The following is a 17,144-nucleotide window of genomic DNA, read 5'->3' on the forward strand; positions in this document are numbered from 1 at the left end:
ACCTTTAACACTACAATTGATGAAGATAAGCATATCAAAGAAGTTACTGGTTGTCAGATTGCCAAGGAATCAGTTAAATATTTGGGTGTCAATATATCTCCACAGAATAAGACACTTTTAAGGTCAAACTATTTGAAAATCTGGGGAAAAATAGAAAAGGACTTAAGTCAATGGTCAAAGATGAATATTTCTTGGTTGGGTAGGATATCGGCGATTAAGATGAATGTACTTCCTAGATTGAACTTTTTATTTCAATTTTTGCCGATTGAAATTCCAGATAGAACAATAGAAAGTTGGCAAAAACAAATTAACCGATTCGTTTGGAACGGGAAAAAAACAAGAATCAGATTTAAAGTGTTACAAGACGAAAAGAAAAGAGGAGGTTTAGCACTACCTAATTTTAAATTATACTATCATGCCGCCTGTTTGACTTGGATTACAGAATGGATAAAGCGCCCTAACGCCAGACATGTTATTTTAGAACGAGCGGACCTTGGACAAGGTTTCCACAAAGCTCTGTGGGACTCTACAACGAAAATCCGAAAGGATAAAATACCAGAAGACTGCGATGTGAAAACAGCGTTACTGAGAGTATGGAAGAAACACAAAAAGAGAATAAGTCCCTCTCCACCATCCATTATGTCACCAGTTGAAGCTTATCACGATGATGTTAAATTAAAACCGGGTGTCCATTTTACTTATAATCTTATGATCGAGCCCACAGGAGAAATTAAGACCCTGACCAATCTTCAAGAAGACTTTCAAAAATTGAATTGGCTGACTTATTTACAACTGAGGTCTAATTTACAAAAAGACTGTTTTTATCCCCAGCCATTTCGTGAACTAACAGAATTCGAGCAGATAACATCCAAAAATGACTCACACTTATTAGGAAAAATCTATAAGCTTCTTCTGAAATACGAAACAGAAGAGGAACAAGTGAAAATCAATATGATAAAATGGATGCAAAATTTTGGAGAAATGATTAATATGGATTTATGGGAAAAACTTTGTACTTCCGAAATGAAATACACCGTCTCTCAAGAAGTGAGAGAAAACTGGTACAAAACATTTTATAGATGGTATTTGACTCCTAATATGCTTTCCCAGATGACTACCCCTGGAAAAAAAAGGTGCCTGTTGGAAATGCCAAGATACTGGTGTCCCGAGACGGACCCTCGCCCGGTCCGTCCGGGACTACGGAGCCCCGGTGCCTCTAGGGCACCGCAGGAGGGGAGGACTTGGGAGGGGGTGGGGGACACCCAGGGAGTCGACACCTTACCTGTCCGTGTGTTTATCCCTACAGGCGCCGCGGCCGGAGACGGAGCAACCCGCGAGGAAGACCCGGCCGGGGGGGGCGGGCCGGGAGGGAAGAGGCGGCCGACACCCTAGAGAGGGAGGGTGGGACCGACGGACGGAGGAAGGCGCTGGAACCCCGGGCAGCCAAGGGGTGCGCGGGGGTCTTGCCGGCCCCGCGGGCCACCGGGAGGGCCTCCCCGCAGAGCAGCTGACGGGCGGGCGGGCGCGGCCCGGGCGAGGCCGCAGCAGTCCCGTGCCGCCCCGCGCCGGCGGAATCCCCTCAGACCTCACAAGGGGGAGGGGAAGGGGGACACCGGCCGGGAGGCAGGCACGGAAGCAGGACCGGAATGGCGACCTGCTTCCGGAGGAGGGCCCCTCAACCCTAATAAGGTCTCGGGGGGCGGGGCCTAGGGGGAGGTGGAGCTCAGCCAGACCTTTATAAAGGCCATAAGAGCGGAGGTCGGGGAGGAGGAAGGTCAGGTGTCGCCTTTACTGGCGGCTGACAGTGGGGAGACGCTGGCTACATCGGAGGGAGAAAGTGACTCAGATTCTCCCTCCGCATGGTCTGAGGCCGATGAAGCTCCATTGGCTCACCAGGGGGAGGTAGCAGAGGAGCAGGGGACCCCGCAACCCCAGGCTGCAGCTCCTACAACTGATGGTTCTTATTTTCATGTCTGGTGGACATGCTCAAAGATACAAACATATTGGAAAAGAATTCATCAAGAAATTCAGTTAATGTTAAATATTAAGTTAACATTTGACCCCAAATTCTATCTACTCAGTATAGTGCCACTGAATTTACCTGCGAAATTTCAGGACGTTTTTAAATATGCTACTACTGCAGCTAGAACGGTTCTTGCAAGAACTTGGAAACAAACCCACATACCCGAAATAGAAGACTGGAAAGAAAAACTATTGGAATATGCTAGCATGGCTAAGATGACTTTCGAGATTAATTCAAAATCTACTGAATCTACAGAGCAATTCCATGATAAGTGGATGTCATTCTATACCTATATGAATTCTAGTTAATTGAATGTAACATGACGGTTATGTAATATTCAATTTGTTATACACAATAGTAATGTAATTTTAGACCTTCATACAATAGAATACTAATATAAGTAATAACAGAATGACACTATGTAATAGTTTTTTTTAGTATAGAGAATCTCTCTTAATATACAATTGAGCTTATTTTTTATTATTGTATTGTTTTTATACTCACAATATTCAATCCCTTCCTTTTTTTTCCTGTACCCCTTCAATTATATAAATAAAATAAAAAAAAAAAACATTAGGATTTTAGATTATTAGCCAAGAGATTATCTAGATGTATAACAGTGTCCTGAAGTAACTTATTGGAAATTCAAGAAAACCACCTTTTTTGTTTCAGTTTCCCCCCGTTTTGAGAAAGAGGGAATCCTTACCTCCATTGCGTAGTTCTGGAACATGCTCGCACTGCTTGTACTGCAAGACGACAACAGGTCTGATCTGTCCGGCAAAGGGAACTTTGAAAGAGAGCCTGGAAGACAAGAATACTCGAAGAAGAGTTGGTTTTTATATGCCAAGGTCAGTCAGCTGGCTTCATGTGTAGGAGTGGGGAAACCAACCCGGTTCTCCAGATCAGAGTCCACACTCCAAAGGATGCAGAAGCAAAGGATGCAGGCCCACAAGGATTCTTCCTGGTTTCTGAAAGAGTACGTCCTTGGTTGATTGCAACAACTCTCCAGAGGGGAGGGGCCGTGGCTCAATGGTAGAGCACCTGCTTGGCAGGCAGAACGTCCCAGGTTCAATCCCTGGCATCTCCAGTTAAAGGGACTAGGCAAGCAGGTGATGTGAAAGACCTCAGCCTGAGACTCTGGAGAGCCGCTGCGTCTGAGTAGACAATACTGACTTTGATGGACAGAGGGTCTGATTCAGTATAAGGCAGCTTCATGTGAGTCTCAGGCAGAGGTCTTTCACATCACCCTCTGCTAGATCCATTAACTGGGGATGCCAGGGATTGAACAGGGGACCTTCTGTATGCCAAAAAAAGATACTCTACCACTCAGCCACAGTCCCTTTATGAAGGCAGGACTGCCAAGGGATTCTGGAATCTCCCCTGGGAGTAGCCACCTTAGCCTCAAACACTAGCACAGCTGTGGAACAAAACTCAACTAACCCTCCTAAATCAACAACTTTGGAACCTTATTTGTATTAATAAAGGTCAGGAAGAGAAAAAGTAAAGGACAACAGGACAGAAACTAAACCCAAGGTTCTAGTTACTCTGGCTATGGAGGGAGTTTTAACAAACTCCCTGGGCAGATTAGTGCAGATCCAGCCTAGGGTGAATCAGGATTGCCTCCCTCGCAAAACCCAGACAGACAGTCCCAAGTAAAAGTTGAAAGTTGTTTTCAACCCAAGTCAAAACTGGCCCATGCAATTATTAGTCCTCAAAGATTGGCAGACTCCCTTTTGAGGTATAACAGAAGCACAGGGGGCGGGCTCTCCACCCACAAACCCCATGGTGAGAGGAAAAGAAGAAGAGTTCCTCCTCTTCCCTGGCCCTGCTGCGAGCCGTGCTCCTGCACATCTCCTGTCAGCATTTTCAATGGGCTAAGAAGATGCAGAAGAGTTGGTTTTTATATGCCGACTTTCTCTACCACTAAAGGCAGAATCAAACCAGCTTACAATCACCTTCCCTTCCCCTCCCCACAACAGACACTCTCTGAGGTAGGTGGGAGAGCACTAAGAGCTGTGACTAGCCCAAGGTCACCCAGCTGGCTTCATGGGTAGGAGTGGGGAAACCAACCCAGTTCACCAGATTAGCCTCCGCAGCTCATGTGGAGGAGTGGGGAATCAAACCCGGTTCTCCAGATCAGAGTCCACTGCTCCAAACCACTGCTCTTAACCACTACACCATACTGGCTCTCAAGGATCACCTGGAATTGTCTTGCTTTGACCCAGAATGGATCTGCTCCCTGAAGGAGGGGTATACCATGCTGAATGCACGCAAGGATCACCTGGAATCATCTTGCCAGAATGCCCCCTTCTCTTAGTGCTTTGTCTAGTGGCAAACATTTCTTTCCTTCCTCTAAAAAGCATCTGAGAAGTCCACCCATTTCTTCTCCCTTCCCCGTCCTTGATACTTAACTGTCTAAACCAAATTGGGATGAGGGAAATTGGTGGTCTGAAGCCTCCAAGGGGAAAAAGCTGTGCACTACCAGAACAGTGGGATCAGCTATTACTCTAGCAGGACTCCTCCTCTCCACCAAGATTGTTCCTATAGCACAGTGATGGCGAACCTTTTAGAGACCGAGTGCCCAAACTGCAACCCAAAACCCACTTATTTATCGCCGAGTGCCAATGCGGCAATTTAGCCTGAATACTGAGGTTTTAGTTTAGAACAGGGGTGGGGAACCTTTTTTCTGCCAAGGGCCATTTGCATATTTATAACATCGTTTGGGGGCCATACCGGGCGTAGATCTCCTGGTGTGTGTGTGGGGGGGGGAAGCTAGGGTTGCCAGGTCCTCTTCACCACTGGCGGGAGGTTTTGGGGGTGAAGCCTGAGGAGGACGGGGTTTGGGGAGGAAGACTGCACAGCCATAGAGCCCAATGGCCAAAGTGGCCATTTTCTCCAGGGGAACTGATCTCTATTGGCTGGAGATCAGTTGTAATATCAGGAGATCTCCAGCCACCACATGGAGGTTGGCAACCTTAGGGGAGGCTATGCAGAGAAGGCTTGGAGGGTGCCTCAGCTCCCCCAGGTCTTCCCCCTCCTCCCAGGTGGGAGGGCAGCCAGCGGTGGGCCGAGGCAACCAAGGTGCCAGGGGGGCGCAGCTTGCAGCCTGTGGTCGATCTGCAGGGGAAAGAAGGAAGGAAGGAAAGAAAGAAGGAAAGAAGGAAGGAAGATAGGACAGAAAGAAGGAAGGACAGAAAGAAGGAAGGAAGGAATGAAGGACAGAAAGAAGGAAGGAAGGAAGGAAGGAAGGAAGGAAGGAAGGAAGGACAGAAAGAAGGAAAGAAGGAAAGAAGGAAAGAAGGAAGGAATGAAGGACAGAAAGAAGGAAAGGAGGAAGGAAGGGAAGAAAGAAGGACAGAAAGAAGTAAGGAAGGAATGAAGGACAGAAAGAAGGAAGGAAGGAAGGAAGGAAGGAAGGAAGGAAGGAATGAAGGACAGAAAGAAGGAAGGAAGGAATGAAGGACAGAAAGAAGGAAAGGAGGGAGGAAGGGAAGAAAGAAGGACAGAAAGAAGGAAGGAAGGAAGGAAGGACAGAAAGAAGTAAGGAAAGAAGGAAGGAAGGAAAGAATGAAGGACAGAAAGAAGGAAGAAAGGAAGCATGGAAAGAAGAGCGAGAGAGAGAGAGAGAGAGAGAGAGAAAGAAAGAAAGAAAGAAAGAAAGAAAGAAAGAAAGAAAGAAAGAAAGAAAGAAAGAAAAGGAGAGAGAAAAAGAGGGGGGAAAGAGACAGAAAAAGAGGAGAGAAAGAATAGGAGAGTGACAGAAAAAGGAAGAAAAGAGAGAAAAGCCTTCACACACACACACACAGCCGGCTCCCTGCGACTGGGCTTCAGCCTTCCCACCTCTCCCCCCCCCCAAGTCCACAAAAGTCCTCCACCTGATCGGCTCCCACGCGCATGTTCCGCCCCCGGGAGGGAGCGACTGGCTTTTTCTTCTTCTTCCCCCCTCCCTCTTTCCCTCCCTCCCTCCGCGGCGGGCGAGAGAGGTTTCAACCGCGCTGTGCCGCGCGGCGTGCAGGGACGCTTCGCCTTCCCGGCTTGGGGGAAGCGTCTTCCTCCCTCCCGCCTCCCGCCTCCCCTTGCCGATGGCGAGAGGGGGTTTAAAGGGGCCGCAGCGTTCCTGCACGCTGCGGCTTCAGAGAGGGCCGTGCTGCGCTGCGTTTCTCTGGCAGCTGCAGCGGAGCCCAGGCTGAGCCAGGAGCCTTCTTACTCCTCCTCCCAGAGGCTCCGGGGGCTGCTTGGGCGCAAGTCCCGCCGGCCGCCACCGCAGCACGCCCCCCCCACTGCACGGGCCACTCCCGCTCCCCGGCGCCGCTTCACAGGCCGCTTGGCTGGGCTGCGTGCTGGGCAGAACCGGGGCGGCGGCTCCTCTTGGCCGAGCAGGGGAGGCGCCGCAGGTGGCGGCCCGGCCTTCGGGGGCCTTTTTCAGCGGGCGGGCGGGCAGGCGGGCCCTGAGGGCGACCGCTGCCGGCTTGCCCGCTGTCCCCGCCCCCGTTCTAAAGCGCCTCCCAGTCCGACCTCGGGCGTGAGGAGCCAATCCGGAGTCGATGCGGACCGCCCGTGGCGCGGGGCCAGGCAAAGCCGGGCCTCGACCCCTCGCCTCCAGCCCGGGAAGGGAATGAGCAGAAGTGGTTTGCCATTGCCTGCCTCTGTGTAGCAACCCTGGGCTTCTTTGGTGGTCTCCCACCCAAGTACTAAACATAGTTGACCCTGCTTAGCTTTCAAGCTTTGATAAGATTGGGCTCTGTGTGTGCATGCGTGTGCCGTCAAATCACAGCTGACCTATGGTGACTCTGTAGGGTTTTCAAGGCAAGAAACATTTGGAGATGGTTTGCCATTGCCTTTATCTGCATAGACAGAGAGTTCTGAGAGAATGGCACAAGGTCATCCAGCAGGCTTCATGTGGAGGAGTGAGGAATCGAACCCAATTATCCAGATTACAGTCTACTGCTCTTAACCACTACGCCATGCCGGCTCTCTAAGATTGGGCTAGTCAGGGCTAGTCAGGCTGCTACTGCCACTGTAGTATGCCACAATTCTATGTCACAATGGAGATTTTAAAAGACCTTCCCCTCAAATCAGCATTGTTGACAGATGGCCATCTAGCCTCTTCTTAAAAACCTCCAGGGAAGGAGAGCTCACCCCCTCCCGAGGAAGCCTCTTCCACTGAGGAATCACTCTGATAGAAAATACTTCCTAATGTCTAGACGGAAACTCTTTTGATTTAATTTCTGGTTCTGGTCTGACCTTCTGGGCCAACAGAAAACTCGGCACCCTCCTCTATATGACAGCCCTTCAAGTATTTGAAGATGGATATCATATCACCTCATTGGTTCTTCTGACCAATGAGGTGAAGGAAAGCCATGACTGGCTCTTTGCTTTGAGGCCAAAACAAACGGGTTCCAGGAAGCCCCTCTGCATCACATAGGAGATCACTGCTAAGAGAATAAGACCTCCATGGCAAAGAATTCCAGAAAGACATCAAAGCTCCTGGATTACGGACTTCCTTGATTAAGCCACTATTCCCAGGTATATCATCATTAACATCCTCTAGCAATTATGTTTAGCTACTGCCACCATATAATAATAATAGTGTGCTATCAAGTTGCAACCGACTCATGGCGACCACGGGGTTTTCAAGGCAAGAGAAGGGGAAGGAAGGCTGCTTCCCCGGGGGGTGAGTGGAGGCGGCCGGGTGCGTGCCGGCCGAGAGGGCTACGCGTGCCAGAGTCGGCACGCGTGCCATAGGTTCGCCAACACGGCTATAGCATGTGGAAGCCCTTCCTCTTGAAGCAGACGGTAGGTGTTGCTCCCTGAAGGATGTTCTTTTCTCCATACCCAGAGACTACACATGACTCTTTTATCTAACACAGTAGACTACTTTGGCTTTTAAATGATACCAGGAAAAGCCAAACAATTTTCAGAGAGAAAGACTTCAGAAACTCCTCTTACCGCACTGCGAGAATCGCTTTGACGGGCAATTATGAGAAGCCGAACTTTCAAGGCTTGCTCTGCTTAGGCCGATACCCTTCAGCACAGTGGAGATGTTTTCTTGAGGGGACGATGCACTTTCAAAATCATTGCAGATATCGTCATCAGTCAGAGAGGTGGATTCTGAATCCAGAGCCCCAAGGGATGAAACGCTTGCTTGGTCTGAGTTTTGATCCTGAAAACAAGAACAGTCATCTGTTTTCTTTGCTTGAGAGTTCTGAGAGAACTGTGACTAACCCAAGGTCCCCCAGCAGGCTGCATGGGAAGGACTGGGGAATCTAATCTAGTTCTCCAGATTAGAGTCTGCCGCTCATGTGGAGGAGAGGGGAATCAAACCCGTTTCTCCAAATTAGAGTCCGCCGCTCTTAACCACTACACCACGCTGGAACGTAATTTGGAAGAAACGCTACCCCACAGGTCACAAGCCACTGACTGGGTCAGGCCTCATCGAAGAACTAAGCAAGCTCCCCTCAAATCAGCATTGTTGACAGATGGCCATCTAGCCTCTTCTTAAAAACCTCCAGGGAAGGAGAGCTCACCCCCTCCCGAGGAAGCCTCTTCCACTGAGGAATCACTCTGATAGAAAATACTTCCTAATGTCTAGACGGAAACTCTTTTGATTTAATTTCTGGTTCTGGTCTGACCTTCTGGGCCAACAGAAAACTCGGCACCCTCCTCTATATGACAGCCCTTCAAGTACTTGAAGATGGATATCATATCACCTCATTGGTTCTTCTGACCAATGAGGTGAAGGAAAGCCATGACTGGCTCTTTGCTTTGAGGCCAAAACAAACGGGTTCCAGGAAGCCCCTCTGCATCACATAGGAGATCACTGCTAAGAGAATAAGACCTCCATGGCAAAGAATTCCAGAAAGACATCAAAGCTCCTGGATTACGGACTTCCTTGATTAAGCCACTATTCCCAGGTATATCATCATTAACATCCTCTAGCAATTATGTTTAGCTACTGCCACCATATAATAATAATAGTGTGCTATCAAGTTGCAACCGACTCATGGCGACCACGGGGTTTTCAAGGCAAGAGATGAGCAGAAGTGGTTTGCCATTGCCTGCCTCTGTGTAGCAACCCTGGGCTTCTTTGGTGGTCTCCCACCCAAGTACTAAACATAGTTGACCCTGCTTAGCTTTCAAGCTTTGATAAGATTGGGCTCTGTGTGTGCATGCGTGTGCCGTCAAATCACAGCTGACCTATGGTGACTCTGTAGGGTTTTCAAGGCAAGAAACATTTGGAGATGGTTTGCCATTGCCTTTATCTGCATAGACAGAGAGTTCTGAGAGAATGGCACAAGGTCATCCAGCAGGCTTCATGTGGAGGAGTGAGGAATCGAACCCAATTATCCAGATTACAGTCTACTGCTCTTAACCACTACGCCATGCCGGCTCTCTAAGATTGGGCTAGTCAGGGCTAGTCAGGCTGCTACTGCCACTGTAGTATGCCACAATTCTATGTCACAATGGAGATTTTAAAAGACCTTCCACTCTACAGGTATTAAACCACAGGTGAACCATAACAGATTCCATAAAGGGCAAAGCTTAATGACCCATTTTGTTTTCCATCACATCGACTCACCTTTGACGATCCCGCATATGTCGTAAACTTGGAGTACCACCTGCCGGCCTTCTCCGCAACCCCTTTCCCCGCAGAAAACATGCTGCTCTTTAGAATGTCAAAGGTAGGAATCAGCAGCGTATCCAAATTGAATGAGGTTGGAGAGGCGAGCATTGCCATGCTGGCCATATCCTCAGATTGTCCCCTTGCTAGACTGTTTGGAGAGAAAGTTGGAGAGGACCAAAGTCTGTTTCTTACTCTTTCTTCATTTTTAACCTGGCAGCTTTTGGATTTGGTAAGGCTCACTGGCCTGGGTGAGTTTGGAGGGAGGCTAGACCTCCGGCCTGACTGCGCCAGAGTTGGGCTGGTTTTATGGGTGTTCTTGTCATTGTACGCTTTTTGCAAGTCTATGCTTGGCGTGCGGCTCGTTAAGGGACTACTCATATTGTTCATATACATCTCTATTTCTTCGGCTAAATCTCGCCTGGTGGATGGGGTTGAGGTACTTTTATCATCAGCTTCCTCCTCATCCTCCGGCTGATGTTTTGACTCGGCCGCCAGCAATGAGAGTGGATCGAATCCAGTTTCGACGTCTGTTTTCTCAATGGGCTTGACTGGGAAGCTGATGGCACGCTGAATCCTCTTGGGCCTTCTGTTTGGCAGCTTTACAGTTTTTGCCAAGACAGGCTCATTGTCCAGGTCTTCTAAATCAAATATAACCGGGGACTCAATTTTGTCTGTGAAACTGTTCTCAAAGGGTGCGTCCTCATCACTGGATTCTTTATCCACGTCTCTTTTCTTATTGGGAGCCAAGGAAGATGGTCTGATGTTGAGAGTCTTCGGCCTTATTCTCTTATCAAATACTTTAGAAAAGATTTTTGCATTCGCGCCTAGTTTTTCTACAACTTCTCCAGGACTCACTTCTTGGTTGATTCGGTTTTTCATGAGCTCTAACAGGGCATCACCACTCAGATTGCGATTCCTGTTTCTCCAAACCATCCGTCTGTGGTCTGTGTCAGCTATGCTCGAGTGCCGGTTTCTTAAGTGTTCCGCTTTAGAAATTCTTGTTTTGTTGGTATCCTCCAAACAAGATGAGAACAGCAATCCTGCAGGGCTTTCTGATAATAGAAAAAGCACACAAAGACCCTGAGAACTTAGATTACTTTATTCACAAAGTGAAGTAGCCAAGAAGCAGCCACTACATGTTATTATTAAACAATTTAATAGATTGGGAAGGGGATCACCCTTATTTCATTCCTTAGAAAACTCTGACTATTGTATGAATGGGATGTATGTTATTTTGTGGGACAAATTTGGAGCAAACCAAGTTTGCTTGACCACATCAATTATCCCTCCTCGGGCTGTGTATCCATTGGAATGGAACACATGGACAAGATCACAAGGACAAAATCACAGAATCACAGAGTTGGAAGGGACCACACAGGCCATCTAGTCTAACCCCTTGCTTAATGCAGGATCAGCCTACAGCATCCCTGACAAGTGCTTGTCCAACCTCTGCTTAAAGGCTGCCAGTGAGTGGGAGCTCACTACCTTCCTAGGTAGCTGATTCCACTGTTGAACAACACTTACTGTAAAAAAATATTTTCCTAATACCTTTCCGCCCACAATTTAAACCCATGATTGTGAGTCCTATCCTCTGCTGCCAACAGGAACAGCTCCCTGCCTTCCTCCAAGTGACCAGCCCTTCAAAAATCAAAGAGAGTAATCATGTCCCCCCTCAACCTCCTCTTCTCCAGACTGAACATTCCCAACTCCCTCAGCCTTTCATCGTAGGGCTTGGTCTCCAGGGCCCTGATCATTCTCGTCGCTCTCCTCTGCATCTGCTCCTGTCCACATCCTTTTTGAAGTGAGGTCTCCAGAACTGCACAATAAACATTGAAACTGTCACACCATAAGAATTCAGGGTTCTTAACTGCACCTCTTTTACCTGTGTCAACATCTCCTGCTATACCCACAGCTTTGCTAATGGCACTATTAACTCGAACGATCCTTGAAGTGTGCTTAACGTTGTTGGAATGTTGATAGTTTAACGCAGGAAGGCAGTCCCCGCTTCCCTTTCCACTCTCTGCTTCTGACACTGTACAAACAAAAAGAGTATGGAAAATTATGTCAGTCTTTGAAAACTTTCATTCACTGTAGGTAATTTCCCCAGTGTTAGAGCCCAACAATAAGGGATGCAAGAGATCTGTCATCAGATCTCCTGACCTTTTAATTTTAATTTAAACACAGCTGCAGAGGATCCAAATTGGATAACCATCTTCAAGTACTTGAAGGGCTGTCATATAGAGGATGGTGCCAAGTTGTTTTCTGTTGCCCCAGAAGGTCGGACCAGAACCAACGGGTTGAAATTAAATCAAAAGAGTTTCCATCTAGACGTTAAAAAGAATTTTCTAACAGTTAGAGCGGTTCCTCAGTGGAACAGGCTTCCTTGGGAGTTCTCCTTCCCTGGAGGTTTTTAAGCAGAGGCTAGATGGCTATCTGTCAGCAATGCTGGTTCTATGACCTTAGGCAGATGATGAGAGGGAGGGCATCTTGGCCATTTTCTGGGCATGGAGTAGGGGTGACTGGGGCTGTGTGGGGGAGGTAGTTGTGAATTTCCCGCATTGTGCAGCGGGCTGGACTAGATGACAGCCACTACATGTTATCATTAAACCAAGAAGCAGCCAACTCTATGATTCTATGGATCAGAGAAGTGGTGCTAGAGGTGGCTTACGCAATAGTTTTTCTAATCTAAATTGCCCCCAATGCTGTGATTATTCTTGCAATGGATGAAGAGTTAAAAGCAACTTCTGATGGTGTGATTTAGATTGGGAAAATCTGCAGTAATGGCTGTGTGTAGATCAGGCAAACCGTCTCCAAAAGGGATTTATTACATTAAGCGGGAATAAAAAAACAGACCCATTTTGAATATCAAGCATCAGAATTCTCAAACGGGCTAGGTATTATAGTTAGAAACGTACGAGAGCTCGAGTCGCTCTCTTTCTTCTCTTCCTTTGCTTCTCCATTCTTCTGAACAGTTCCTTTCCTATGCTTGACCACTTCTTTGGACAGCTTGTACAGGAGATCTGAATGCTCTCCTATGGCAATGTAAAAACAACCAGAATAGAATTACTTTCCACTAAAAACAACCAGAATACACTTTACTTTCCTCTAAAATAAAGAACAGTATACCATGCAGAACAAGAGTCAGTGGGATGAAAATTCAGAGGTGAATAGCTAAGGTAGTGGCTGAAGGGGGATATTTTTGCAAGGTCTAAATGTCCCGAAATATGGTACACTCCCCCTAAGAGCAGCCCATATAGTTCACAATGATTTTGAGAAATGGCAGCCTGTGCTAGCACAAAGACAGCGTCTGTTTACCAGCGCTGGACATGAGCAGAGAATTTCTTTATGACTTAGTTGACCTCAATAAGACTAAACCCACTGTATCCCTCGCTGTCGAAAAAGGGAACACATGCCACTTTAAACTTATTTAGACCAATTTATCAGACGTAAATTAGCAAAAGCAGGGCCATGGTGTCACCCCACTATAGAGACCCCCACCTTCTTACTCTGCAGGCCACAACAGCTCTTTCTAGTGAGACTAGATAATTTTACACAGCCTTTCCTATTTGGTTCCCTTTTGCTGATGACAGCAATGTGTTCACCGCCAATCAGGTCGCTTTGGACCACTGTAAGAAGCAGACTGCCTTAGCAATGATCACAGGGAACCTATCTATGGTGATTATCTCTACAGAGGTGCTTCTGGAACAACACTCACAAAAGCAACAGACATGGAAAACAATACACTACCAGTGATCCAAGTCGATTCTTCAAGAGAGATGCATAAGCAAGATTCTGGTTTACTATTGTGCATAGATTTTTTTTCTTTCACGCACAACATTTTTCCAAACCTATAAGCCTCCCCAATACTTGTTCCAAGATCACAACCCACGTAAGAAAATTCTGCAAAGGAATCAGTTGCCCAGTAATTTCTGGGAGCTTCAAAGGTTGAGCTGGAAACTATAAACTAAAATGAAATAATTATATTGATTACAAGGTCTACACTATAAATTTGTTAAAAGCACAGGGTCTGGAATGCAGGCTACATATAAAAAACATCAGTTACAAAACTCTCATACACAGTTGATATACATTAAATATAAATGACAAAATACTGGGCCATACGTGTTTTGGCCTCAGTGGTCATAAACACAAAAACTGATTATTAAAAACACATCCGGAAACGAGCCTCATGGGGTATTTTTATCTTATATCTAGTGTGGCCTGATGGAAACTCTTATCCCAAATTCATCCCACATGAACAGTTGCTCACACTGGTGGAGAACTATCAATGTTTCCGGATGTGTGTACATCAACCCGTGATAAATTGCCAATGCATATAGATGTGTTTTTAATAATCAGTTTTTGTATTTATGACCACTGAGGAAGGCCTATTCAGGCTGAAACGTATATGGTCCAGTATTGCTCATTTATATTGAACGTATATCAACTGTGTATGAGATTTTTGTAACTGATGTTTTTATATGTAGCCTGCATTCCAAGCCCTGTGTTTTTAACAAATTTATGTCAGGTTCTGACTAAAGTCACCTGAAGAAGGGCTCTTGGCAGGACCAGGCGAGACTCTGGCTTCAGGTCAAGTTCTGGTTCACATGCTACAAACTTTGTGTATTGTTTCTCATCCTGTTATCCTGTTATTCACTCAGCCTGCAATCCACAGCTGTTGTGTTGTCTAACTTGCCCTGGGAATTGTTATCTTGGAATTGTTTCACTTTGTTTTCCTTTCTCTAGCTGGAGTGCTTTTAACCATGTATTCTACCCATGTCATGCCATTAGCCTTGTCCATTCTGTAGACAGTCAGCTCTTTTATTTACCTTGTTGCTCCTAATAAAGTATTATTGCTTCAGAGCTACCTGCCTGGATGAATCTGCTTTTGAGGAATGCTAGAGGTAAACGCCTGATCCTGACAATTTATAGTGTGCACCTTGTAATAAATATAATTATTTCGTTGTGGTTTATAGCTGCCAGCTCAACCTTTGAAGCTCCCTCTACTTATCTGGTTGAGTCCCCCCCCCTTTTGTTTTCCCCAGTAATTTCTGGCCCAGTATAAATAACTGCTCATGGTAATCAGTTAAACTGTTGAAGAGATTGCACTGTGTAAGTCAAACCAATTTTGAAAATACGGCACTGTGTTTCTAGCTACCTGGTACGAAAACACAGTCACAAAATAAAAAGGGATACTAATACTCTACCAGAAAGGCCTTTGTGGATGCCATTAGCCGGTTGCTTCCTTAGCACTCTTTTAAACTGTGCTACTCCCAAGACCACGTTCCTTATCTTTGTCCACAAGAAGTAGCCACTTCGATTGCTTGAAGGCCAGGGGCTTTCCAAAACAGCCTGTTCAACGAGCAACGGTAAATGAAAATGACTGGAGTGACATAGTATGGGTGACCCCAGCTTAGCATTAGAAATCAGGTACGCGAGGGCACAGGGAATGCTCTGATAAAGATGCTTCATGGCTGTATTGAGGGTTCAGAAAGAGGTTTCCCTGGCCCAACTGTCTACCCTCACATACAACAGATGAGGTGATAAATGGACTTTTGGCCGATTTCAGAGTACAGAAGGGGATCCCATGAAGAAGAAAAAGAGTTGGTTTTTATACCCAGCTTTTTTCCTAACCTTTAAGGAGTCTCAAACTGGCTTACAATCGCTTTCCCTTCCCCCCCTACAACAGGCACCTTGTGAGGTGGGGCTGAGAGAGTTCGGCGAGAACTGTGACTAGCCCAAGGTCACCCCAGCAGCCTTCATGTGGAAGAGTGGGGAATCAAACCCAGTTCTCCAGATTAGAGTCCACCATTCTTAGCCACTACACCATACTGGCTCTATCAGTGTTCTTCCTCTCTTGCATCTAGTTTTTGATGTGCAAAAAAATATTTTTTTAGTGGGGGAGCATTCAACCCATGTAAGCCTCCTGTTTCCAGCCTGGAATGGTACAATCTAAAAAAGTTTTATCACCCGCATCAAGTACACATGAAGATGAGGTTGCTATCAGCAACACCATGCTGGTTCTGAAAGAAATTGAATGGTTCAACTATTTGGCCCTACCCAGCAACAAAGCAGAGGCTGGGAATTCAAACTGGCAACTGCAAGACTCTATGCCAGACCCTTTGGGTTTGCTTCATTCATAGCCCACCTTTCTCACTGACATTCAAGGTAGGCTATACAATTAAAACAATTCAGCAAGAACAGCACAAAACATAAATCAATAGTGAATAAAACTGGATTACAAAATGCACTAGAACAGTATTGTATGTTCAATGCACACAGACAATGCAACAGAACTGGATTTCAAAACTGCAGAAGAATGTAATAGAAACAGTATAAAAAACACCGGAACAAAGGGATGAAAACTGCCTAAAATTTCTCCGCCTACTTTGAGAGAGCAAACCTAAGTGGGCCAACTCAGAATCCTACTCAAGTGTTCTCAGTGGGGGCTTACTGCCAGGAAAGTGTCCTCAGGGTTATGCTGTCAGTGACTGACTGAAAGCCAGGGAACAGACTGCTTTTATGAAGAATGACTTTGCTGGTATCAAAATCAAATGCTTTCAAATGATTAACTACACTGTATTTCTTATGCTATTCGCTAAGCATATTGACCCAATTCACACAGCCCCTTACCCTCAGATCCTGTATCTCACTTACCTTGTTGTAGTATCCATATGTAATAGCATTTGGATCAACTCCAGCTTTTTTCATTTCGAAAAGGACTCTCACCGCTAGCACCGGCTGGCCGTACTGTCCACACAGCTGCATTAACACCCGATAGCACACCTGAAGGAGAAAAAAACAAACACATGAACACCAGGCCACGTTTAGTGGTTCTCTGTAGAGGAACTTTCCCAGAACACAAAGACATCAGGAGTGATCACTTCGTCATCTTACCTCTTCAGGGGGATCGATCTTTTTGGCATGCATTTTTCTCAGCACATCGTAGGCCGTCCTCAAAGCCCTCTCTTTGGAATGGCACACCTTGACATACGCAGGAAGGCAGATAAACCACAGGCCGTAGCAGTGGCGTAGCAGGCACCTGGACCACATCTGCGGAATAGAGGAGTACCTCTTTGCGATCTTATGGGCCGACTTGATTTCCTACACCAAGGCAACAACATTAACACGCTTTAGGCAGGGAATGTCTCTGAAACCATTTAGGATCCCCCCCCCACAAAAGAAAGAGTAGGGAAAGAAAAAGTCAGGAGCAGAGCCCTCCCGTTGATTACACATGCAAGAGCTTTAAAACAACATGTGTGTGCAATTAAGTAGCTTCCGACTTATGTGCCATTAAGTAGCTTCCAACTTATGGTGACCCTATGAATTTATGACCTCCAAAACATCTTATCATTAACAGCCTTGCTCATGTGTTGCAAACTGAGGGCTGTGGCTTCCTTGATTGAGCCAATCCTCAAAACCCATGCTGGGTCTTCCTTTTTTCCTAATGTGGTGGTGGACACAGCCATCAAGTTGCAGCTGACTTATGGCGGCCCC

The 17,144-nt window shown here is 46.5% G+C and overlaps 1 protein-coding gene across 1 annotated transcript in view; it reads right to left on the reverse strand.

The window, feature by feature from the left end:
• DENND4A (DENN domain containing 4A) overlaps window positions 1-17,144 on the reverse strand; it is a 110,824-nt gene that overhangs the window by 18,083 nt on the left and 75,597 nt on the right. The window contains exons 15-22 of the mRNA XM_056865832.1: window positions 16,545-16,751; window positions 16,305-16,433; window positions 14,855-14,999; window positions 12,563-12,679; window positions 11,530-11,679; window positions 9,603-10,699; window positions 7,973-8,186; window positions 2,730-2,824 (exon numbers count right to left, since the gene is read on the reverse strand). Of these exons, the coding sequence (XP_056721810.1) occupies window positions 2,730-2,824; window positions 7,973-8,186; window positions 9,603-10,699; window positions 11,530-11,679; window positions 12,563-12,679; window positions 14,855-14,999; window positions 16,305-16,433; window positions 16,545-16,751 (2,154 nt within the window). The remainder of the gene's footprint in view (window positions 1-2,729; window positions 2,825-7,972; window positions 8,187-9,602; window positions 10,700-11,529; window positions 11,680-12,562; window positions 12,680-14,854; window positions 15,000-16,304; window positions 16,434-16,544; window positions 16,752-17,144) is intronic.

This window comes from Euleptes europaea, chromosome 20 (genome assembly GCF_029931775.1).
Source record: "Euleptes europaea isolate rEulEur1 chromosome 20, rEulEur1.hap1, whole genome shotgun sequence".
NCBI lineage: Eukaryota > Metazoa > Chordata > Lepidosauria > Squamata > Sphaerodactylidae > Euleptes > Euleptes europaea.